Source organism: Dendrobates tinctorius, unplaced genomic scaffold (genome assembly GCF_039654945.1).
Source record: "Dendrobates tinctorius isolate UK_male_01 unplaced genomic scaffold, ASM3965494v1 ptg000140l, whole genome shotgun sequence".
Classification (NCBI taxonomy): Eukaryota; Metazoa; Chordata; class Amphibia; order Anura; family Dendrobatidae; genus Dendrobates; species Dendrobates tinctorius.
The window spans coordinates 8,957,150-8,981,388 of record NW_027361808.1 but is presented as its reverse complement, the minus strand read 5'-3'; the positions used below and the strand labels follow the sequence as shown (position 1 = coordinate 8,981,388).

Genomic DNA, 24,239 nt, shown 5'->3' with positions numbered 1-24,239 from the left:
TATTAAAGATGTTCAGAGGAAAAAAAAAACACAGATGCGTTAGGTGGGATTTTACGTACCTTGTTTTGTGAGCTCTTTGGCCTCTTTCCTAAAACAGTTCAACACCATTTTAAGGTTACTGAGGCGCAGCTGGCAGTGTTGTAGAGACTGCAGTGTCTGAGAATCAATGAAATTGCATGAACCATCAAAAAGCGGTGCACCTGCAGGAAAGAACACGTTATCTGATTGTTTGCCATATGAATGTTTACCCATAGAAGAAAATCCAAATGGCCTCTTCAGAGAGGAAGAGAACTAGACATCTATAGCGCCACCTGTTGGAAGCAGCAATCCTACAAGACACTATCGACCCTTTAACCTCTTCATGACCCAGCCTATTTTGACCTCAATGACCTGGAAATTTTTTGCAATTCTGACCAGTGTCCCTTTATGAGGTAATAACTCTGGAATGCTTCAACGGATCCTAGCGATTCGGAAAATGTTTTTTCGTGACATATTGGGCTTCATGTTAGCGGTAAATTTAAGTCAATAATTTTTGCATTTGTGAAAAAAAAAAATGGAAATTTGGCGAAAATTTTCAAAATTGATTCTGTTAAACCAGAGAGTTATGTGACACAAAATAGTTACTAAGTAACATTTCCCACATGTCTACTTTACATCAGCACAATTTTGGAAACAAATTTTTTTTTGTTAGGAAGTTATAAGGGTTAAAAGTTGAGCAGCGATTTCTTATTTTTAGAACAAAATTTACAAAACCATTTTTTTAGGGACCACCTCACATTTGAATTTTATTTGAGGGGTCTATAAGGCTGAAAATACCCAAAAGTGACACCATTCAAAAAACTGCACCCCTCAAGCGGATCAAAACCACATTCAAGAAGTTTATTAACCCTTCAGGTGTTTCACAGCAGCAGATGCAACAAGTAAGGAAAAGATGGATTTTTGGTTCTTACCGTAAAATCTCTTTCTTGGAGCCTTCATTGGGGGACACAGAATACCATGGGTGAATGCTGCTGCTGCTAGGAGGCTGACACTATGCAAAACAAGAAAATTAGCTCCTCCCCGGCAGTATACACCCACCGACAGGCACTAGGCACCTCAGTTGGTGAGAAAGCAGTAGGAGAAGCAACGGAACACTCTAAACATATGTACCAACCCAACACGGTACAATTTAAACAGGGAGGGTGCGGTGTCCACCAATTAAGGCTCCAAGAAAGAGATTTTACGGTAAGAACCAAAAATCCATCTTTCTTTATCGCCTTATTGGGGGACACAGAATACCATGGGACGTTCCAAAGCAGTCCCAAGGGCGGGAACAGCAATAAGGAACGAAAGAACAGGAAAGGCTTAGGTCGGCCGGTGCACCACCGTCGCCTGCAGAACCTTCCTACCAACAACTGCATCAGACGAGGCCTGGGTATGAACCCTGTAGAACCTCGCAAATGTGTGCAAGGACGACCAGGTCGCGGCCCTGCAAAGTTGCAGAGCCGAAGCCTGGTGTCGAACGGCCCACGAAGCTGCCACAGCCCGGGTGGAGTGAGCTCTCACTCCCGGAGGGGGCCGTTTTTCCTGAAGTCGGTATGCTTCCTGAATGGTAGAACGAATCCAGCGAGCGATCGTGGATTTGGATGCCGGAAGCCCTTTCCTGTGACCTTCAGAGATGACCAGCAATGAATCGGATTGACGAAGTGAAGCGGTCCTAGCGAGGTAGACACGCAAGGCTCTAACATCCAGCTTGTGGAGTGACTTCTCAAGAGGGTGAGAAGGAGCCGGACAAAACGATGGAAGAACGATATCCTCGTTGATGTGAAAGGAGGAAACCACCTTTGGCAGGAAGGAAGGAACGGGCCTGAGGACGACTTTATCCTGATGGAGCACCAGATAAGGAGAACGGCATGACAAGGCCGCTAACTCAGAAACTCTTCTGATGGATGTAATGGCGATCAAAAAGGTTACCTTCCATGACAGAAGTGACAAAGGAATGTCCTGGATGGGCTCAAACGGCGCCTTTTGGAGAGCGCCAAGAACGAGATTGAGATCCCACGATTCTATTGGTGAATGATGAGGAGGAGCCACATGAGCGACTCCTTGGAGGAACGTCTTAATCTGCGGTAAGGAAGCGAGCTCTCTTTGAAAGAGGATAGACAAGGCAGAAACCTGGCCCTTCAGGGTACTGAGAGACAGACCCGAATCTAAGCCAGACTGGAGAAAACCCAGTATGGACGGAATGGAAAAGGCCATTGGAAAAACTTTATCGTCGCACCAACGGAAAAAAGCCTTCCAACACCTGTTTTAAATGCGGGAAGAGGCTGGCTTCCTGGCTTTGATCATCGTCTGAATCACTTGGCTGGAAAAACCTGATTCTCTTAGGATTGCGGCCTCAACGGCCATGCCGTTAAATTCAGAGACCGAGAATTCTCGTGGTAAAGGGGGCCTTGCGAGAGAAGATCCGGACGGTCTGGAAGTCTCCAGGGAACGTCCGCGAGCATGTTCACCAGTTCCGCAACCAAGGCCGTCTCGGCCAGTCTGGAGCCACAAGAATTACTGGAACGCCTTCCGATTTTATCTTCTTGACCACTCTTGGGATCAAGGCAAGAGGTGGAAAAAGATAAGGGAGTTGGAACTGGGACCACGGGATTACTAGGGCGTCGCAAGCGACGGCTAGAGGGTCCCTGGACCTGGCTACGAAGCGCAGAACTTTGTGGTTCATCCGAGATGCCATGAGGTCGACGTCCGGAGAACCCGAACCCCAGCGCTTGCATATCTGATCGAAGACTGAGGGATGGAGAGACCATTCGCCTGACGCTAGGCCTTGACGACTCAGTCGGCTGCCCAGTTTTCCGCCCCTGGAATGTGAACGGCGGAGATTGCTGGGACGTAACGTTCCGCCCAGCGCAGAATCCTGGCCACTTCTGACATGACTTGGTGGCTGCGCGTGCCGCCCTGATGTTTTATGTACGCCACAGCAGTGGCGTTGTCCGACTGAATGCGGATCGGCTTGCCGACGAGAAGGGATTGCCAGCGAAGAAGGGCCAGAAAGATCGCTCTGATCTCGACCAGATTGATAGGAAGAGGAGCTTCCTGTGGGTTCCAGTGTCCTTGAGCCGTCCTCTGATGAAAAACCGCTCCCCAACCCAGGAGGCTGGCATCGGTGGTGATGACTTGCCACGGAAGCGGGAGGAAGGACCGCCCTTGGAGGACTGATGTAGACATCGTCCACCAAGTGAGGGATTGCCTCACTTTGAGAGGGAGGAGAATGGGCCGGTCTAAGGACCTCGTCGTCTTGTCCCAGACTGCAAGGAGGGACAGCTGAAGAGGACGAAGGTGAAACTGTGCAAAGGGCACTGCTTCCAAGGAAGCTACCATCTTCCCCAGAAATTTCTTGCAGAATCGAAGGGGAATGGGCGTTGGCCGTTTGAGGGCTCGAATCCCTTTGAACAGAGCCGCAAATTTTTCCCTCGGAAGAAACACCCGGGCCAGGTTCGTGTCGAACTCCATGCCTAAAAAGGTCAGACGCTGAGTGGGGCTGAGAACGGACTTTTCTTTGTTGACTAACCATCCGAGACGGTCGAGAGTATCCAGGGTTATCTGAAGACTTACGAGACAGTCTTGACGGGACGAGCCCTTGATTAAGAGATCGTCCAGATAAGGAATGATGAGAATCCCTCTGGATCGAAGGATGGCCATGACCATCGCGATCACTTTCGTGAAAACACGGGGGGCAGAGGCTAGGCCGAAGGGAAGAGCCGTGAACTGGTAATGATTTTCCTGAATCGCAAACCTGAGATATTTCTGATGCTGCACGCACACAGGGATGTGAAGATAAGCATCCCGTATGTTCACAGAACAGAGAAATTCTCCGGGCTCCATTGAGGCTATCACCGATCGAAGAGACTCCATTTTGAAGTGAAGAATCTTCACGTGGCGATTGAGCAATTTGAGGTCCAGGATTGGCCGCAGGGAGCCGTCTTTCTTCGGGACTACGAAGAGATTTGAGTAGAACCCTGAAAACCGTTCGTCTGAGGGAACGGGAACAATCACTCCGGCGGAAAGAAGGGAGGAGACGGCCTGAAAGAATCCTGGAATGTGGGACCGTTGTCTTGGAGGTCGAGACAGGAAAAAACGCCTGTCTGGCGGGGAAGAAAATTCGATCTTGTAACCGGATGCGATGATTTCCCTGACCCAAGCGTCGTCGACAACCGACAGCCAAGCGTCCATGAAAAAGGAAAGTCTGCCTCCCACCCTGGAAAATCTTCCAGGTGGGGGTGCCCCGTTACTTGGAGGCAAACCTACCGGAACGGGCACCTGAGGACCTGGAGTATTGTCCTCTAGATCTCCAGCGGGGAGCGGGCTTGTAAGAAGGTTTCTTCTGCTCTCGCTCCCTAGATGCGGAAGGACGCTCTTGCTGGACAGATCTCTCTGTGGACGAGAACGGGCGAAAAGGCCTAAAGGGCCGAAAACCCTTTCTATTAAAAAGGCGCCTTGGTCGAGACTGGGGGAGAGAAGTACTTTTACCCCCAGTGGCATCGGAAATTATTTGATCCAGCTTGGCCCCAAAGAGCCTAGAACCATGGAAGGGCAGATTGGTGAGCGACTTTTTTGAGGTGGTATCCGCGTTCCATGACTTTAACCAAAGAACTCGACGTACAGCCACTATATTGCTGTTAGCCCTTGCTACGCAACCGGCCGCATCTAAGGAGGCGGCTAAAAGGTATTTACCCGCATGATTAATTTGATCTGCTAGATCTGCCAGCTCGTCCTGGGGAGCCGCCACTAAGATGCCCCTGCGAAGAATTTTTGCCCAAGCCGAAATGACTTTAGCCACCCAGGAGGAGGCGAAAATAGGGCAGAGGGAGGCGCCGGAGGCCTCAAAGATAGACTTCGTCAAAGATTCTAACTGCCTGTCTGTTGGATCCTTAAGCGATGCACCGTCTGGAAGGGACAGAACCGTCTTAGAGGCTATGCGAGAAATGGGAGGGTCCACTTCAGGGCTTTGGTCCATTTAGAAAGCAAATCAGCCTCAAATGGGTACAGAACATCTAAATACCTGCGGCCCGAAAAGCGTTACTCAGGGTGCTCCCAATGTTTGGCTAGAGTAGTATCAAACTCGTTGTGGTTTGGAAAAGTTTTGGATGGAGGCCTTGATCGTTTAAATGGAACAGAACATTCCTGAGGAAGGGGCTTGTCCTGCTTAATCTCCAGGGTTTGGAAGATAGCTGAAAGAAGACTATCGACCATATTTCGTGTTTTAGACATGTCATCTGCTTCTGAACTAGATCCTGATTGTGGATCGTCGTCTGACCTAAGGTCGTCCACTGAAGGAGATGGACACCTGGGTGAAGCAGACGGGCCTAGCGAACTGGAAGACGAGCCCGATAGGAGACGCTTCCTGGACATCCTACTCGGCCTGTCCCTCTGAAGGTCGCGGTCAGGAGCGGACGACTCACCTTGAGAGGCGGTCGGAGCAGCGGTGGCTGTAGATAGCTGAGGCAAACGTTCTAGGACCTGGACCAGGGACTGAGAGACTTTGGTCAGATCGGAGACCGACTGAGACATAGCTACGGCCCATTCTGGGAGAGGGGAAGTGCCCTCATCACGGGAATCTGTGTGCTCCTGAGAGGCCGACAAAGCTGAAGGACTACAGGACGGGCAGAAAGGAGATGGCTGACCAGAAGCCCACTTCTTTTTACAGCGCGCACAGGCGTAATGAGTAGCGGTGGGCCTGAAACAGAGCTCCCCTGCAGGGTTGGGCATAAGGAAAACTGCGCTGAATGGTCGCGGGAATTGGGGAAGAACTGCGGAGGAGGGCTAATATTTCTGCATAGAGCAGAGCCTACCTAGTTCCGGCGAGCAGCAGGAACGCTGAAGTGTCCCCCAAGCAGCGCAGAAAGGCAGGACCGAAAAAACAGGAAATGCCTGATGAGGTGAGCGGTGGGCGGAGCTTAGCGGCTGAGCCGCAATTGGAGCTGACATACAGGAAGAGAAAAAGGAGCCCTGTGATGGGCTAAAAAAGGCGCGAGGACAGCGCGCTCAGAGGAGGAGGAGGCGGCGCTCTGAGAGCGGGAGCTGAAAACGAAAGTGAAAGTGAAAGAGTCGGCACCGCAGCCCCGTGATGGAATCGCCCAGGAAGGTGAAGAGAAGGCCTGTAAGGAGGTACTGTGCCCGCAGAGAAGCTTTGGAAAACCCTGCCCAGCTGTGACAACGGGGAGAGAAAACCCTGTATTCAGCCCTTTAATATAAGTGGAGAGGCGCGCGGCTGGAGAGAGCGGCGCCCGTCAGGCAGGGAGAGGGGCGGGAGATTCAAACAGCCTGATGTGTTCGGCTGTCCATTTTCCCACCGATGTGCCTCTTGGTAATGCTGCGGGCTGGAGGGATCGTACAGGCACTTACTTGACGTCCCTGAAGAGGATGACCACAGGGGCCTCACAAGGGTAGTGGCAAGCTGCTGGCCGCTGTCCTCTGTACCCGCATCCTGCAGAAGACGGCATTAACCTCTTGATGGCGAGGAAAATCTTGCGATCGCCGTCTTCCTCTCAGCCCTGTCTCGAGAGAGGGGCGAGGAGGGGGATTTGGCAAGGACCAGCCACCTGTCCACATCCCATAGCACCAGAAGGTGATATGGAAAAAGTCCTGCCAGCGTACTGAGAGTTGCGATGTGGGATCATCCACACTGCTCGCTCAGCCGCCTGATATGGGAAAGCAGGGTGAACTTCCACCCTGCTTCCCGACTTGAATCTGCAAAACAAAAGACAAAAATTAAAAAGTTCCACTAGAACACCTAAAGGAAAGAAAGGTTAAATGCGGATCTGGGAAGATCCCGGTCCGCCTCCTACAGACACAAAGCACAAACTGAGGTGCCTAGTGCCTGTCGGTGGGTGTATACTGCCGGGGAGGAGCTAATTTTCTTGTTTTGCATAGTGTCAGCCTCCTAGCAGCAGCAGCATACACCCATGGTATTCTGTGTCCCCCAATAAGGCGATAAAGAAAAATGAACATTTAACTTTTTAGTCACAAAAATGATCTTTTATGGAGGCGTGGTTTGCAGGGGAAGGGAGCAGACATGCTTCTCAGGAGCTCCTGCAACTTCCCCTAAATAAGCAGCTAAAAGCATACTGAAGTGGACTTTTTTTGGACTAAAAGCTAAAAGAATATGCCTGGAATGGAAAATTAGAAGATTGCTGCGGATTACTCAAGAAAAAGAGCCTTTCATGGAGCAGAGAAAGGGGTCTGCAAAAGTTGCTGACTCATCCACACTGCCTGCAGGAAGGAATAAAGTGAATACAGCAAGGCCTGGGACAGAGAAGAGGAATGGAGAGACATCAACGAGGAAGTCTGTCACGGCATTCCTGACTTCTAGGAGCATGATGCCAGGACCAAGGAGCAGCATGAAGCCACCTCCACTGAATGTTCATGTCGGGAGGAGAAGCAGCAGGGAAGCAGAGCTAGCAGTACAGCGGAGGAGCACGGCGGGGAGGCCTGTTGCAGCTCCCAGAAACAGATGGAGCGAGCGTGGTGAGCAGAAAGAGGAGGCCCCGACCTCCTCACATGCTGACAATGTTGGGGAGAGAAGCCACGGTTTCTCTGTGACAGCCCTGCGGCTGCACACAGAGAAGACAGTGAAGATGGAGCGGGGGAGCAGCGCGGTGGCACCTGCAGAGTCAGACCAAGCCGGGAGGAGAAACCACAGCAATGCAGAGCGGGCAGCACAGCTGAGGAGAGCTGCAGGAAAGGTTCTGCGTTCTGAGGCACCAGAGTTTATACCCAGGTCAGTCTGTAGTGGAGGAGACCGGGTTCAGAAGCGGCAACTGAAGCTTAAAGGGAGCGATGAGCAGGAAGTTATCCCTATATCTGCAGTTTTGCAGGGTCATATCCCTGCACTCACAGATCTACAATCCCCTCTTGATGCTGGGGAACATGCTACTGGACTCAGGCTGAATAATGGGGGTAAAGAGTTATATGAACATAATACTCATACAGGGGTTACTAATGGATGCTTGTTTCCCAGTCCCTGCACTCTTATCTCTAAATGTAAAGGGGAAGTGCACCAGAACAACGTAGAGGGATCACAGATGAAAGGTGCTAAGCATCTGTATAACGATGGTGGTCTGGAGTCTTTTGGGTCATCCTATAATGTTAACAAAGGAGATCGAGTGGGACACTCAGATAAAAATGGCTTATCATACGATTTTGACAGTTTTTGTTCGGAGGGATTTATTGTGGATGGTGATTTATATGATTTACTTGGGAGCGATTGTCTCAGTGATCAGGCATTGGATGAACCTCTATCATCGGGCTCTTCTTCAGAGGGGGGAACTAAATGTGAGATAAATACATTATTACTAGATGCCATACCCGCCTCGGATGACTACGCTACTGAAGGTTTTATGGTCAGTTTGTGCAAAGCTTTTTTGGACTCGTTGAACGCCTCTATGGGGACTCCTACCCTTCAGGGAAATCCGTTTAAGATGCAAAATAAATCTAAAGCATCTGAAGTTTTTGTAAAAGACCTCTTCAAAGATACCCTGATGCGTTTAACTGATGACTCCTACCCGACTTCTACGAAGGATTACGGTAACGCCACAAAAGAACAAAAAATACCCGAAACTCTTAGAAATCACAAGATTTTAGACTCAAGTCAGCCGCAGATCCTTCCTTGACTTTCAGATTCCCTGGATAAATTACAAAAAGACATTACTTCTCTCAAAATTAATATGGCCAACTTTGAAGACTTTAGAAGAAAAAATAATGTGAAGATCAGAGGGATTCCTGAGTCAATTCAGGCTCCCCAACTGAAGGGCTACATATTGTCAATGGTCTCTCATTTGTTCCCTGACATCAATGAGAAGTGTCTGATTGAAAGGGTTTTTAGGATTCGCAGGCCATCCACTCTCCCTCATGATTTAGCAAGAGACACTATAGTATCTTTTTACCCCAATTGGCTAAGAAACACGTTGCTGGGTATCTCCAAAGATCCAAGATTCTTGTCTTCCAAGTATAGTCATCTGATTTTCCTCAAGGATCTTTCAAAGGACACTTTACAGAAAAGGAAAGCATTTTCCCATACTACTGGTGAACTCCGACGCGCAGAGACTCCTTACACCTGGACTCATTCCTCCACTCTTCAGGTGAAATACGCATCGAGATTGGTTCCTATCTCTACCCCGGATGAGGGGAATGACTTTCTTGAATGCATTGGAATAATGTCGTCCAAGGATTCTCCCGGAACTTCTTCCACTTCGAAATCGGATCTTTGTCTCGGCTGAAGGAGCTATTTAACTGTTGTTTTTAGTTACTCTTTTTTTTATATCAAGCGGCTGAAAAGAAATTTTTTCCATCCTTTTAGTTTTGTTTTTTTTTCGTAAGGAACCGAATTTCAATTCTGATTTATTTGTCGTTGAGTAATCTAGATTATATATAAAACAGTCTGAAGAAATATTTCCACCTTACAGTTTTTGATTGAACCAATTTTTTAGGCCTTCGCTCAATCATAGGGACATCACAGTATGTTCCGGACAGGACAGGCATTCATATTTTTTATAACTTACTTGGGTACTTCATTTTTTTTTTTTTATTTTATTTTAAGTATTAGCATAATAAGTGCATTGATCTTTTGTTTTGTTTTTTAAGCTATCATAATTGTGCAAATTTTATAGCACAATATGTGTACTGATTTTTCCTACGGCTATTATATAAATATAATGAACTTTGCATTTGTCATTGTCTTTTAACCTTTTTCTTCCTACAGGTTTGTATTTAAGCAACAATTGATTTGTGTATTATTGATATTAAATATTATTTTGCTTTGGAACTACTGCATCGTATGTACAGTTTGTATGTTTGCCTGTCTATTTCCCCACTTTGTGGGGATATCCCTGTCTTTACAGGGATTTGTTCTCCCTACCCTAATCCCCTTGTTTTTGTTCTGTACCCTATTCCCCCTCCCTCATAAAAATGTTAAAATTAATAAAAAATATTGGAACACAAAAATGATCTTTTATTTTCCCAATTGTTCTCCAATTTGTCCTGAGTACGCTGAAACCCCATATGTGGGGAGGGGACACCACTGTTTGGGAGAACCACAGGGCTCAGAAGGGAAGGAGCGCCATTTGACTTTTTGAATGTAAAATAGGGATCTTTGTGTACTCACCATAAAATCCTTTTCTCCGAGACAATCATGGGGGGACACAGAGCCCGTGGGTGTTATGCTGCTGGCCACTAGGAGGACACTAAGTAAACCAGAAAAAAAAGTTAGCTCCTCCCCTGCAGTATACATCTCGCTGGCTGAGATTCTCCGGTTCGGTGAAAAAAGCAGTAGGAGCATAAACAGTTAACAATAACCATAACAAAATCAACGCCTAAGAATGCTACAGTGAGCCAATAGGCTAAAAAGGGTGGGTGCTGTGTCCCCCAATGATTGGCTCGGAGAAACGGATTTTACGGTGAGTACACAAAAATCCCTATTTCTCCTACGCCTCATTGGGGGACACAGAGACCGTGGGACGTCCTAAAGCAGTCCCTGGGTGGGGAGCATACATACGCTAATACCCCATGTACCACTGAGTGAACACCGTGGTACTGTCGATTGCAGGCAGCGTCTGCCGATTGCAGGCAGCGTCTGCCGAGAGCTGCATCCGCAGAAGCCTGAGAATGAATTAGGCAATATTTGTAAAGGTACGCAAGCTGGACCAAGTCGCAGCCTTGGGGAGAGGCCTGAGAATGAATTTGGTAACTTTTTGTAAAAGTATGCAGACTGGACGAAGTCGCAGCCTTGCAGACCTGTTCTGCCGAGGCCTGGTGCCGAAAGATCGAAGAGGCGCTCACTAACCGGGTAGAGCGCGCCTTAATCCCAGCTGGGACAGGCGCGTTCCTGACACGGTAGACCCTTCCTATGCCCGTCTGGAAATATGAACAGGGCATCTGACTTAAAGGAGCCATCCGCGAGATGTACCTTCTCAGCGCCCTAACCACATCCAGGGTGTGGAGGGCCTTCTCAATGCGATGGACTGGCGCCGGAACAAAGGGAAGGCAAAACAATTACCCCGTTGAGATGGCAAGAGGAGAGGACCTTGTCCAGGAAGGACAAGAACGTCCTGAGAACTACCTTTTCCTGATGAAAATTCAGAAACTGAGAACGGCAGGAAAGGGCTGCCAATTCCGAAACTCGTCTGATTGACGTAGCTGCCAATAGAGAGACCACCTTCCAAGAGAGGACGGTCAGTGACACGTCCTGCAGCAGTTCAAAAATGAACCTCCTGAAAGGCCCTGAGAACCGGATTAAGGCCCCATGAGTCAAATGGTCTTCTATAAGGAGACGCCACATGGGAAACTCCCTGAATGAATGTCTTGAGCTGAAGCTTGGTGGCAATTTGTCTTGGAAAAGCACCGACAAGGCCAAAATTTTGCCGTTGAGCGAGGTGAGCGCAAGGCCTGTTATTAATCCAGATTGAAGGAATTTCAATATGGCCAGAATGGAAATACAGGAGGTGATCGCCCATGAACCTTGCACCACAAAAAAAGGAAGGTTGTCTAGGTGAGGTGATAGATGTGCATGGACACAGGCTTCCTGGTACTAATCATGGTGGAAAACAAGTTGTGAGGGAAGCCAGCCTGAGCTAAAAACCAGGATTCAACGGCCACGCCGTCAAAGACAGGACCCCGGAGTTCTGGTGGTAAATCGGGCCCTGCGAGAGTAGATACATACGATATGACAGTCGCCAGGAGACGTCAGCGACTAGTTGTATTAGTTCTGCATACCATGCTCGGCGCGGCTAGGATCACTGGCACTACCTCCGCTCTGATCCTCTTGATGACCCTCGGAAACAAGGGAAGGGGGGGAACCGGAGCTATGGCGGAACTAGAGCATCCGCTCCGATGGCGCAAGGATCGCGTGATCAGAAAATGAACCGAGGAACCTTGTTTTTTAGTCTTGAGGCCATGAGATCCACATCCGGAGTCCTCCAACGATGACAAATCTGCTGAAAGAGTTCCGGATGAAGAGACCACCTCCCCGAGGCAATGCCTTGGTGACCGAGAAAATCTATCGTCTAATTTTCCAAGCCCGGGATGTGGCTTGCTGAGATGGGCAAATGGTTAGTCTCGGCCCTATGGAAGATGAAACTCACTTCGTGCATGGCCATCCAGCCCCGAAAACCTCCCTGACGGTTGATATACGCTACAGCTGTGGCGTTGTCGGATTGAGACCTGATGGGAAGACCTGCGAAGAGATGGTGGAAACTCCTTAGAGCTAATCTGTTTGTTCTCATCTCCCAAAGTTAATGGGGAGACGTGACTCTCGGGTTGACCAATGACCTTGTGCCGTGAGGTGACGAGGGACCACACCGCAACTGTGGAGACTTGCGTCGGAGGTTACTACCCACAGTAAGATGGTTATCTTACTGTGGGTAAAGACCTCCCTTGATTCAGGGAGGACCTCGGTGTCTACTCCCCGAGGGCTTGCCTGTCCCGCAGGGACGGAGGAATCCGACGGTCCAGGGAGAACGGGTTCTCGTCCCAAGCTAACAGCAATGCATGTTGTAAGGGACGGAGGTGGAACTGTGCAAAATGGAACTGCTTCCATCGCTGCCACCATCCTTCCGAGAACACTCACGCTGAAACGAATGGAGAGAGAAACTGGTCGAGAAAGAGGCCGCTCTGTTTGTTGTAAGGCTTGCGTCTCTCCTGGAGGGAGAGTGGTGAATCCGCGGGAAGTGTGAGCCGGTCCTGGGAGAGACTTTTCGCAGTCTATCTTCCGCCCTAGGCGGGAAAGAGTATTTACTGTTATCCACAGATTCCTTGCAGACTGGAAGGGACGGACCCTTGATGAGCAGGTCGTCCAGATACGGTAACAGTACCACTCCCCAAGGGTGAAGAATGGCCATGAAAGCCGCCATGACCTTGGTAAAGACCCTGGGAGCGGTGGCGAGTATGAAGGACAAGGCCACGAACTGGAAGTGTTCCTCGTGAGTTGCAAAATGCACGAACTACTGGAGGGACGGGCAAATCTGAATGTGAAGGCAAGCGTTCTTGACGTCGATGGATGCTAGGAACTGTCCCTTTTCCATGGAAGCGACAACTGATCGGAGTTTCCATTTGGAATCGCCGTACCGTAACAAGGTGATTAACAATTGAGATCCAGAGATGGGTCGCATGGACCCGTCCTCTTTTAGAACCACAAAAGAAGGACTGAATAAAATCTCCTGAACCCTTCGTGAAGGGGGACCGGAATGATGACTCCATCCCTTAGAAGAGCCTGAACAGCCCGAAGGAAGGCTCTTGTCTTTCTCTTGGAGGAAGAGGAAAGGAAAACTCAAGTTGGAGGGGGGCAAGAAATTGTATATTATATCCGAAGAATACCAGCTTCCTGACCCATTTGTCGTCATTAGGTAGATCTATGAGATCTGGCTTCCCTAGATTCAGAAGCCCTAGGCCTGGGTTTCTAAGAACGGTTAGATCTGTATGAGATCTGGGAGTCTCTGTCTCCGAGCGGGGACAAACCTGATCCGAAACAGAAGGTAAAGGAGGACCAACTGGAATTGTTGCGAGAAAATCGAAACATGTCGGCTGTTGGAGCCAAAACAGCCGAATAGCCCTTTGTTGAGGAAGGAATTTACTCGTCTTCTCCCCTGGTAGTATCAGAAATGAGCTGGTCCAGACTCCCTCCAAAAAGATGACCCGCTTGAAAAGGGGGGAGAAGTCAACAAATTTTTAGATGTGGCTTCCGCCCACCAGCCGCGGAGCCCTGGGGCTCTTCAAATGGAGATCGCATTAGCGGCAGTATGAGCCGCGCAATTGGCGGCCTGAAAAGAAGCGTCTACTACAAAGTTTGCTGCGTGAATCATCTGGCTGGTGACAGAGGTCATCTCCGGAGGAAGATTGGTGCCCTGGAAGGCAGTAATCAGGACTTCTGCCCCAGCGGTCATGCCTTAGTGACCTAAACTGTGGCGAAGGATGGAACAAACGCCACTCCTGAATCTTCCAAAAAGTTGAACGGGCAAGGTAGTCAATTTTGATGATCGGAGGGGTTTCTGACCGAGGAACCCTCAGAAACAGATAGGAGTGTTGTGGAAGCAAGACGCGGTACAGGAGGATCCACCAGAGGGATCCGTAATCGATCCTTCATTAGGTCTGGATAAAAAGGGTATTTAGCCAGAGTAAACTTTTGCCCAGTGAACCACTTATGGCTGATGCCTATGATACTGGACGGCTGGTAAATAACCAGCGCACACGCTTATTCCTTAAATGAGGAGTGCTGGAGCAAGAATATTTTCCTTATTCCACCTCAGAATCCTGCTGACTGATTCTATAAGAGAATCAAGCGACTCTTGATCAGTTGGGGGATTCTGAGGGGCTGACGTCACAGTTACAAAATCAGAGTTATGCTCGCTTTGAACCTGAGAGACAGGAGTCGCTGATGCTGAGGCGCGAACGCGATTAGGGGACGTGCCATGAGCCCGCTTTGGCAGAGACAGTCCTCCCAGAGGGGGAATATAGCCTTGGTCAGAGGCTCCACCGACCGTGACAGGGGCGCAGCCCACTCGGGGGTACCAGACGCAGGAGGCCCGTCAGCAGCTGGGTCGCGGTCCGTGCATAATGGATTAGCTTGAGCACTGGAGAGTCATGCTCGCTGTGGTAAGGCCAACTTGCAGGTAGTACACATGGTAGAAAAGCGCAGTGTGCTTCTTAGCGGCCTGTTTAGCCTCCTGTGAGTGAGGCATAGCGCTCCAGAAAGGGTTAAAGGCAGAGTCTGACTGCAGCTGCAGGGAATGTGCCGGGAAGTGGTTAAGCTTTAATCTGAGGGCAGATGCAGCTTACCCACAGTCCTGTGTTATGTCCCCCGGGAGGAAAAAGGTGGCCCTGTGGCGTCACCCGGAATTCGGCTGCTCCTGAAAGGGTTTACTGCAGCAGAGGTAACAGACGGCCCCAGAGATTAGAATTGCGCATCTCTTTGGAATGAGAGGCGCCAAGAGGAGGGGGCGGTGACAATAGCGCGGGCGGCGCTATTCAAATTACGGCCTAGTAGGCCAGAAAAGCCGGGGACTACATTTTTGGCCTACCCGCGGTAGGCGCCGGGGAGGCGCTATCGAGGGCGGCGCTATTTAAATTGCGGCCTAGCAGGCCGAAAAAGCCGTGAGCTAAATTTCTGGCCTCCCCGCGGTAAGCGCCGGGCGGAGGGGGGGGGGCGGCCGCTTCCAGGTGCCAGTGTGCTGACGCTAAGTCAGCGCTTCTCCGGGACCTGATCCCATACCTCCACTCCTGTGCTCAGTCAGGTTGTTGCTGTCCAGGGTCTTTCAGTCTCATCCTCCAGGTGATGTAGCAGAGCTGGAGGAAGTTATACAGGGGGCTATTGCTCAATCCATCCATCCTCTGGGTAGGGGGACGGAGATCTATGGGGCTGATTCAGGGCATCTGAAAAAGCGCTGTTCGGGTCTGCTAAATGCACTCCTGTGCTACGTCCTGTTGCGCTTGCCCTCGTATCCGTGGAGTAACGACCATAAGGGAACCATCGTCAGAGGAATTCGTCGCAGGAAAGTGTACGTGAAGGTTTACTCCACGTGCTTGCCTGTTGTTGGTTCGGGGGAGAGCGGGCCGTAGAAAGGAACCGTCGCCCCTTCACTCCGTTAATTAAAAAATAAAAATTTACAGAAAATTCAAAAATAAAATAAAAACGGTGGTGTCTGGAACCAGACCCAAGTGCCTCCTATAGACACTAAGAACTGGAGAATCTCAGCCAGCGAGAGGGTGTATACTGCAGGGAAGGAGCTAACTTTTTTTCTGGTTTACTTAGTGTCCTCCTAGTGGCCAGCAGCATAACACCCACGGTCTCTGTGTCCCCCAATGAGGCGTAGGAGAAATTAGCTCCAATCATTAGCAGACACCATGTCGACTTTGGAGAGTCCCTGTGTAACTAAACTTTGGAGCTCCCCCACAAGTGACCCCATTTTGGAAACTAGACCCCACAGGGAACATATCTCGATGCATAGTGAGCACTTTAAACCCCCAGATGCTTCACAAATTGATCCATAAAATGAAAAATTACTTTTTTTTTTCACAAAAAAATTCTTTTAGAATCAATTTTTTCATTTTCACATGGGCAACAAGATAAAATGGATCCTAAAATTTGTTAGGCAATTTCTCCCGAGTACACAGATACCTCATATGTGGTCATGAATCACTGTTTGAGGGCACGGCAGAGCTCGGGAGGGAGGGCTATTTGACTTTTTGAATGGAAAATTAGCTCCAATCATTAGCAGACACCATGTCGTGGATGGAGCGCCCCTGTGTGCCTAAACATTGGCATTTCCCCACAAGTGACACCACTTTGGAAACTAGACCCATCAGGGAACTTATCTAGATGTGTGGTGAGCACTTTGATCCCCCAAGTGCTTCACAGACGTTTATAACGCAGATTTTTCAGCCCGCAATTTTTTATTTTCACAAGGGTACCAGGAGAAAATAGACCCCAAAAATTGTTGTCCAGAGCACGCTGGTACTCCCCATATGTGGGGGGGGGGGGGGAAACCACTATTTGGGCAAACGTCGGGGCTCGAAAGAAGTAGTGACGTTTTGGAATGCAAACTTTGATGGAATGGTCTGAGGGCGTCATGTTACATTTGCAGAGCCCCTGATGTGCCTAAACAGTAGAAACCCCCCACAAGTGACCCCATTTTGGAAACTAGAGCCCCCACGGAACTTATCTAGATGTGTGGTGAGCACTTTGAACCCCAAGTGCTTCACAGAAATTTATAAAGCAGAGGCGTGAAAATAAAAAAATCATTTTTTTCCACAAAAATAATTTATCCCCCAATTATTTATTTTCCCAATGGTAACAGGAGAAATTGGACCCCAAAACTTGTGCAGTTTTTCCTGAGTACGCCGATACCCCATATGTTGGGGACACGTCGGGGCTCGGAAGGGAGGGAGCACTATTTGACTTTTTGAATGCAAAATTGGCTGAAATCAATGGTGGCGCCATGTCTCGTTTGGAGACCCCGTGATGTGCCTAAACAGTAAAAATCCCTCAATTCTAACTCCAACCCTAACCCAAACACACCGCTAGCCCTAAGTCCCACCCCTAGCCCTAAGTTCCACCCCTAGCCCTAAGTCCCACCCCTAGCCCTAAGTCCAACCCCTAGCCCTAAGTCCAACCCCTAGCCCTAAGTCCAACCCCTAGCCCTAATTCCAACCCCTAACCCTAATTCCAACCCCTAACCCTAATTCCAACCCCTAACCCTAATTCCAACCCCAACCCATTTTGGAAGATGGCGGCGCCTATGGGAGACGGAGGGACACCGCGACTCGGGAGGTACCGAGGGGGGGTGGGATTGAACCGCAGGGGGAGCTGAGGACAGGACGGAGGGGAGAAAAGACTGACGGCGACGGTAGATTGCCACCGTCAGTCATGGCGGGGCAGATTGCGGTCTCCATCCATGGCCGATGATATTGCAGCATCGGCAATGGCTGGATTGTAGTATTTCACCAAGTTTCATTGGTGAAATATTACAATTGCTCTGTTTGGCTGTTGAGAGTGAAAGAGCCAGTAAGAGCGATCGTAGGCATGGGGGGGGGCAAAGCCACCACCACTGGGGTGAAGTACAAGTTCACCTGTACCTGCGGGTCAGGTGACCTTTCAGTGACCCCGGTCACCCGACTCGCAGGAACGCGATCTCCCCATGACGCTACATAGGCGTCACAGGTCAGATTGGCATCGTTTTTCATGATGCCTATGTGGTGTCACAGGTGGGTAAGGGGTTAAGGAGCCTTGCAATGTGACTTTGCATTGAAGCCAAATCAGAATCTCAGTTTGCCAACACCGTGTTTTAGAGTGTTGATTTTAACTTAAATTAAGTCACATTGTAAGGCTTGTTAAAAAGCCGATAATGACTTGTATGATTGCTGCTTCCAACAGGTGGTGCTATAGAGTTCTAGTTCTTTTCCCCTCTGAAGAGGCAATTTGCAAGTTTAATTTCCCAGAGGAGCATTGCTCGGTGAATAAGCCTTTTTACATTGGCACACCAGGGCCAGTATGTCACTCTCCCCAAAGGAAAACGATACCCCTTATACCATAAAAGAACTATTCCAGTTCTGCGTTACGATCACACACAGGGTTATTTTGATTCAGTAGGCCTCTTTCACACTTCAGTTTTTTACAATCAGTCACAATCCGCCAGGTTTTGAAAAAAACGGATCCTCAATTTTCTTTTGAGGATCCGTTTTTTTTCCCCATTGACTTCCATTACTGGCGGATTGTGACGGATTGCCGTCTGTTGCATCCGTTTTTTTTGCGGATCCGCCAAAAGTTGCTGTCCGTCACCATCCTCAAAGATTTGAAAACGGAGCTTGCAACGTTTTTTCCTCTGGCGGATCCTTCACACACTAATTTAACACGAAATTCTTTCTGGATGCCGGACCAAAAATCAATCTCTCTCTCTCGCCAGCGGTTCCTTTAAATTTCCTCATTTTCAGGATCCGTCTGAAAACGGATCCTGTGCCATCCGTTCACATCAGTTGAGAACGGATCCGCTTGTCTACCTTTTTGGCGGATTTGAACTGATGCAAAAAACTGAAGTGTGAAAGAGGCCGTAGCAATATCACAGCTTTGCCTACAACATGCCATTGTCTATGATCACTACATGACCAGAACAGATTTTCATATTATGCATGTAAAACAAATTTAAATGAAGGTCCAGCATGTACTCCAGAAACAACTATCTCCAATGAATACCAGCCACGAGTCAGGAGACCCCCAACTGTCATGACAGCCCATTACAGGTGGGATTAATGACACGCGCGCGGCCGGCATGTGTTAAATACCACTGTCTGTAATTGACAGCGGTACCTAATAGGTTAACAGCCGTGGGCGGAGCACCGCTGCCCCTGAAGCTATTATTGGCTAATTAAATAAGCCACCAAATGTGGGGAAAGATGTGGACTCGGTGTGTGAGCCACATCAAAGGCAGGGACACCACCTTTTACTTAAATATACCTCATCGGTCCTGAAGGTGATACTTGAGAAGGCCAGTCATATTACTATATCCCACTGAGCAGGGCTGCCATATTACTCTATATGTGTATATGTGTGTATGTATATATATATATATATATATATATATATATTACTATATCACCACTAAGGAGAAGAGCAGCCATAATACTAAATGTATTACTATATAATACTGAGGAGAAGGGCAGCCATATTACGATTTATATTACTATATCACACTGAGAAGAGCAGCCATATTACTATAAACAGCTCTGGCAAAAATTAAGAGATCACTGCAAAATTTTCAGTTTGTCTGATTTTTCTCTTGTAGGTATATTTTTGAGTAGAATAACATTTAATAAAACATACATTTTACAAGAGCTGACATTTAATTGCTGAAACTGAAAGCCATTTTTTCATTTACAGTATATGCTTACAAAAAACAATATAAAAACTTACAAATTCTGTCAAAATTGGTTTTCGTAAGGACCACTTTATCCCACGTCCATTCAAGCACAAAGCGAAGGTTTGGAGCAGACCTGGGTTGCTCTTAAAAGTGAATTACACAAGTCAAAACTTTGCAAGAAAAGTCAAAACAGCTTATTTTACACAAATATAAACGTGAATACATTTACCTTCTTCAATCCATTGCTTGATACAACGGGTTAAAAGACTGATGGAGCTAGTTTCAATGGCAGCGGATAACACAGCTTGTAGCTGTTCTTCCTAAGTATTAAATAAAAGCTATAAATGCAGAATTTTCTAAGAAGGAAATTATAACATAGCAGTAAATGGCTCTTACATGAGTGAGGCTGTTAGGCTGAACATCAGCAAGTCTTGGAGAAAGGAGACCAGCTACTAAGCACCTGTTATAACCATCTGGAATTTCTTCATTCAAAGATGATCCCGTATTCTTTAAGTAGTGCAGAGTCTAAAAACAAATAATGCAGTATAATATCTACAACACTAGCACAACCAACACTGTAACAAAGTATATACCTTAAGTTCACCATCACTATATATTGGGAAATGAATCTGCAAGGAGCATTAAAGGCGCCGGATTCATCAAGACCAGCGATTTTCATGCCTGTCTTGATGAGGGGGCTGGGGAAAGTGAAAGGACAGTCTCAATGAAACAAACGAGGCACAAAGTGGCGTGCACACCAACACAAATATTACTTTAGTCAGGGAATGGAGCAAGGCTAGTGGTGTAAAGAACACCAAGGCTCATGAATTTCACAAGCGGAGGTCGCCAAGCTCTGTATTCCTTTTGTAGCTGGGGGATTTTGGTGTGGAAATGACAAGAGTCGCTACATTTTTGAGCAGCCTTGTGTTGCACAAAAATGTTGCACCTTTTCAAAGCTTTTTACGCCAGACTTCTACTGAAGGTTTAGTTACTGATTAATGATTTCCAACCAGCAGAATCGTGAATGTAACTTTGGATTTTGTTCAGACATAGCGCCTTTGCTGTAGATCCTTCTGCACCAAAACCAAGAGTGTTGGCAAGAAAAACACTGGGTACAATACGTGCATTTATTTATGCGTCTTTTGCGTAGTCAACGCATTTTTATTTTCTGCTTTCAATTGAGTGTGTAAAAAGCATTGCAAAAACACTGATACAATGGCAAAAACATTAAAAAAAAAACAGCATATGTGTGAGATTGCAGAAATCTTATGCCGGTACTGTAAAATGCTGCATGTTTTATAAACACATGCAGCAGCAAAAGAAAAAAAAAACTGCAAAAACATCAAGTGTGAATAAAGTTGCATTTCACACACTGCTACTATCTTCAGTGTGTTCTAGCTAAACACTGGCCAGATTTTAGAGACAAGCTAATCAGAAAATAATTAACACTACACAAAATGTAGGATGTTCTCTATGCGAGTGGGAAAAAAATGTACAAAGAAAATCAAAGAATCCTAAAAAATGCTTTACTGAAACCACTGTAACACAGTCAAGTTTATCAGAAGATTTTCTAAAATTTTTCTAAAAACAAACACAAGCTGTTGCAATTTTTGCTATGTGAACTTCACCAAATAAAATGACCTAACCTCAATCTCCTTTTCTCAATCCCCTTCTCTAACATCTACCTGTCTATCCGTCAAGTATAGCACCTGCCTATAAAATCATATAATAGTATACAATGGTAAACATTGTGAAACGTGTAATGCATATACCATAACTAAGGAACGGGTGTGCTTTGCTGCAACAAAACTCACAGATACAAGTAAGCAAGCTGAGTGAACTTAGCTCAAATATAGTAGTCACAGGAAACAAGTGACAAACAGAAGTACAGAGTAATCTGCACAGCACAATGGTAGAATAGTATTTGCATATACTGTATATAAACTATTCTAGGGAAGATTTAATTATTCAAAGAGGAATCTGTCAGCAGGATTTTGCTGTCTCCTCTACCTCCTCTGTTTGGAGGTCTGGGCAGGTAAGCATCTCTGCCTTTTTCTGTGTTTTTTGAAAAAAAAAATGTAGTCCCTTTTTGTGTGGGTCAGCTTTGTTTTGATATTTTGTGATAGGACTCGCAAACGTGGGGACCTTTGACGTGGGTTGCGAGCTTCCATATTTTGGCCATAATATGTGAGGTATTAGTTGATATGAGTTTTTTGCACTTTATTTATTTTTTAGGGTGCAGTTGGGCCCAGAAGGCTCTGTAAACTGTGGCATCTGTTCACCCGGGATGCATTTTAATTCACACTAGGTAGCCCGCCTGAGCCAAGAATATGGGCGTCATTAACCGGCTGTAAGCCAGATGCTCTGCATCACCTGTATGTGAATTATACAACGAAAAAATGGGGAACTTAGACCCAAAATGCCAAAATTTATATAATGTATTTTATATATACATGTAAACAGTCAAATAGTACAATCCAATGTGATACACAGCTTGAGACTGGCACCAGAGGCAAAAAGATGGACCTGGGTAAGACAGGACTATCGGAACCCACAAGGAAGCACCAAAGAAAAAAATCCGACTACAAGTCAAATGTATAAAAATTGTGCATTTTATTATTGTAAATGTATCAAGTTTTGAAAAAATTAGTGTACAGACATAATACATACATCAGGATACATAATTTAAATCTGTATATACCAAAAAAAAAAAAAAAAAATGGGGCACTAAATAACCAGGAGGAAAATAAATAAATGTGGAGGTATCAGTATATAGCACTATTACACCCTATATTTGGTGACAAGACCAATTTATATGCAACAGATATAGACGTCATGGGTCAATCATTTCACTCCATGTGGATTTAGTGACACCTAGTGGTAGCCTTTGCATTATAGCACGCATTACCTTTGCCAACAGGTTTTTTCCATTCTACATGACGGCACCACAAGAGAGGGGATTCGCCCAATGAGGACAGGAAACCTTCAAGATAAAAGGGGCGGCTCCTCTCTCCGCATCAGTTGGTTTCCTGTCCTCAAGATGAAAACCTCTTGAAGAAAGAAGAAAAGAGGAGAATGCCTGGGTCGGGTGATTACTGGCAGGCACTGGTCTGCTATACCCGTCACCAGGTACCGGTAGTTGCCTCGGGGGCCATATATTCCTATGCCCCCCCGAGCGAGTGCATGGCCACAGCCCGTGAGGCAATTTGCACGGATGAAGTTAGAGCCTAGGAGACCACATTGGGAGTACTCTCCCAGATGCCGACAAACCCCATGGAAGTCTGTTATGAATGGGTCACCGAGGAGAATAAAACAAAACAAGCTAAGTCACAGAAAACCGGAGAGGTTGGTAACTATGCAGATTCCTGATCCCAACCACACAACTAGCAGCAGCCATGGAGCGTACCTACGATGGTCCTAGACGCTTCGTCACAGCCGGAGGACTAAATAAGCCTGAAGCAAGAAAAGGGGAAAACTAACTGCCCCAGAGCAGACCCCAAAGGAAAGACAGCACCCACACATGTATTGACGGTGAAACAAGATGAAAGCACAAACACAGGCAGGAAAATAGGCTGAGCAAACGAAGGGGCCCAAACTAACTAGAAAGGATAGGAAAGGAAAGACACTGTCTGCAATCTGCAAAAAACCCTACAAAAATAAAGTCCAACACTTCTGATAGCAAAATTAACCCTGAAGTCACTAGACTTCTCCCACTATATCAGCACACTGAAATATTCTGAGACAGAGCAAAAAGAGGCCAATCTAATAAGGGACAAAAAGCAAATTGGCAAATACAGATAAATAAAGAGTGGAAATTTAGCGCAGCCCCAGCCGGGGCTGGCTGACCACAAAAAAACTGACTAGACCAACAAAATCAAGTGTGAACATTAGCAGAAAAACTTAGCTTTAGATGACTGGAACAGGGCTGAAAACCAAGACCTGACAAGCCAGAAGGAATCACCAGCACCAGAATAGGGCGTCGGCTGTCTTAAATCCAGTGTGAGATTCCTGAGGTCCAATCGTCATCCTCATTATCAGGTGGCAGATCTCTACTGATTAAATCAGCCTCACTACCTTCTGTTACCACCAGAGGGAGCCTGGAAGGAGAACTCACAACTGGTGGACCAGAAAATGATCTCACAACAGAAGTCCATGGAGGCAATTTCGTGCTCCCCTCCCTGTTAAAGTGTAGTGGCCGTGCAGCCCGTGAGGCACATCGGTGCCCGGGCAAAGGTAAGACTCCTCGGAGGCCCTTTCAGGATCCCTCCCTGTCAAGCCCAGGATGCCGGTCACCGTTTGGGCCATGGAAAAAAAAAAAAGCAGTACCTGCAGGAATATGGCCAGCGGCGTGATCGCTCCCTCCAGGTAAAATCTGGCAGGTATGGAGGAGGTGGCGGTGACCGGGCGGCATGGTAGCCAGGGGTGGTGCAGCATTGTCGCCCCCTCTGGACAGGTGCAGGTATGGAGGGTGCGGCGGTACGAGATATCATGGCGGCCGGGTAGAAGAACGCCAGGAAAAAAAAGCCGGGAGTCGGGCACGCACCAGAAGTGACGACCGCGGGACAGAGGACGCGCAAGGAACTGGCCAGAGAGACTCCCCGAGCATAGGGGAGTGCGCACCCCGGGGGGGGGGGGGGGGGGGGGGGTGGGGAGGCCGGCACACTCCAATCACATGCACCACCAGGAGTTCAGCGCACACCAGTAATGGTTACTGGCAGTGCGCGCAAGACGGGGAACAGAAGTGCCGATGGGCACCTGGAGGGAGTGCGCACTGAGGGGCGTGATCGCTCCCTCCAGGTAAAATCCGGCACAGGTATGGAGACCATTATCCCCAGGCTGTATACACCCGGGTAATAT

The 24,239-nt window shown here is 47.7% G+C and overlaps 1 protein-coding gene across 3 annotated transcripts in view; it reads right to left on the bottom strand.

The window, feature by feature from the left end:
• Positions 1–24,239, bottom strand: part of AHCTF1 (AT-hook containing transcription factor 1) — a 258,110-nt gene that overhangs the window by 115,760 nt on the left and 118,111 nt on the right. For all 3 annotated transcript variants that reach the window (XM_073545122.1, XM_073545119.1, XM_073545120.1), the window contains exons 12-15: positions 19,779–19,907; positions 19,612–19,702; positions 19,436–19,525; positions 60–200 (exon numbers count right to left, since the gene is read on the bottom strand). In XM_073545122.1, the coding sequence (XP_073401223.1) occupies positions 60–200; positions 19,436–19,525; positions 19,612–19,702; positions 19,779–19,907 (451 nt within the window). The remainder of the gene's footprint in view (positions 1–59; positions 201–19,435; positions 19,526–19,611; positions 19,703–19,778; positions 19,908–24,239) is intronic.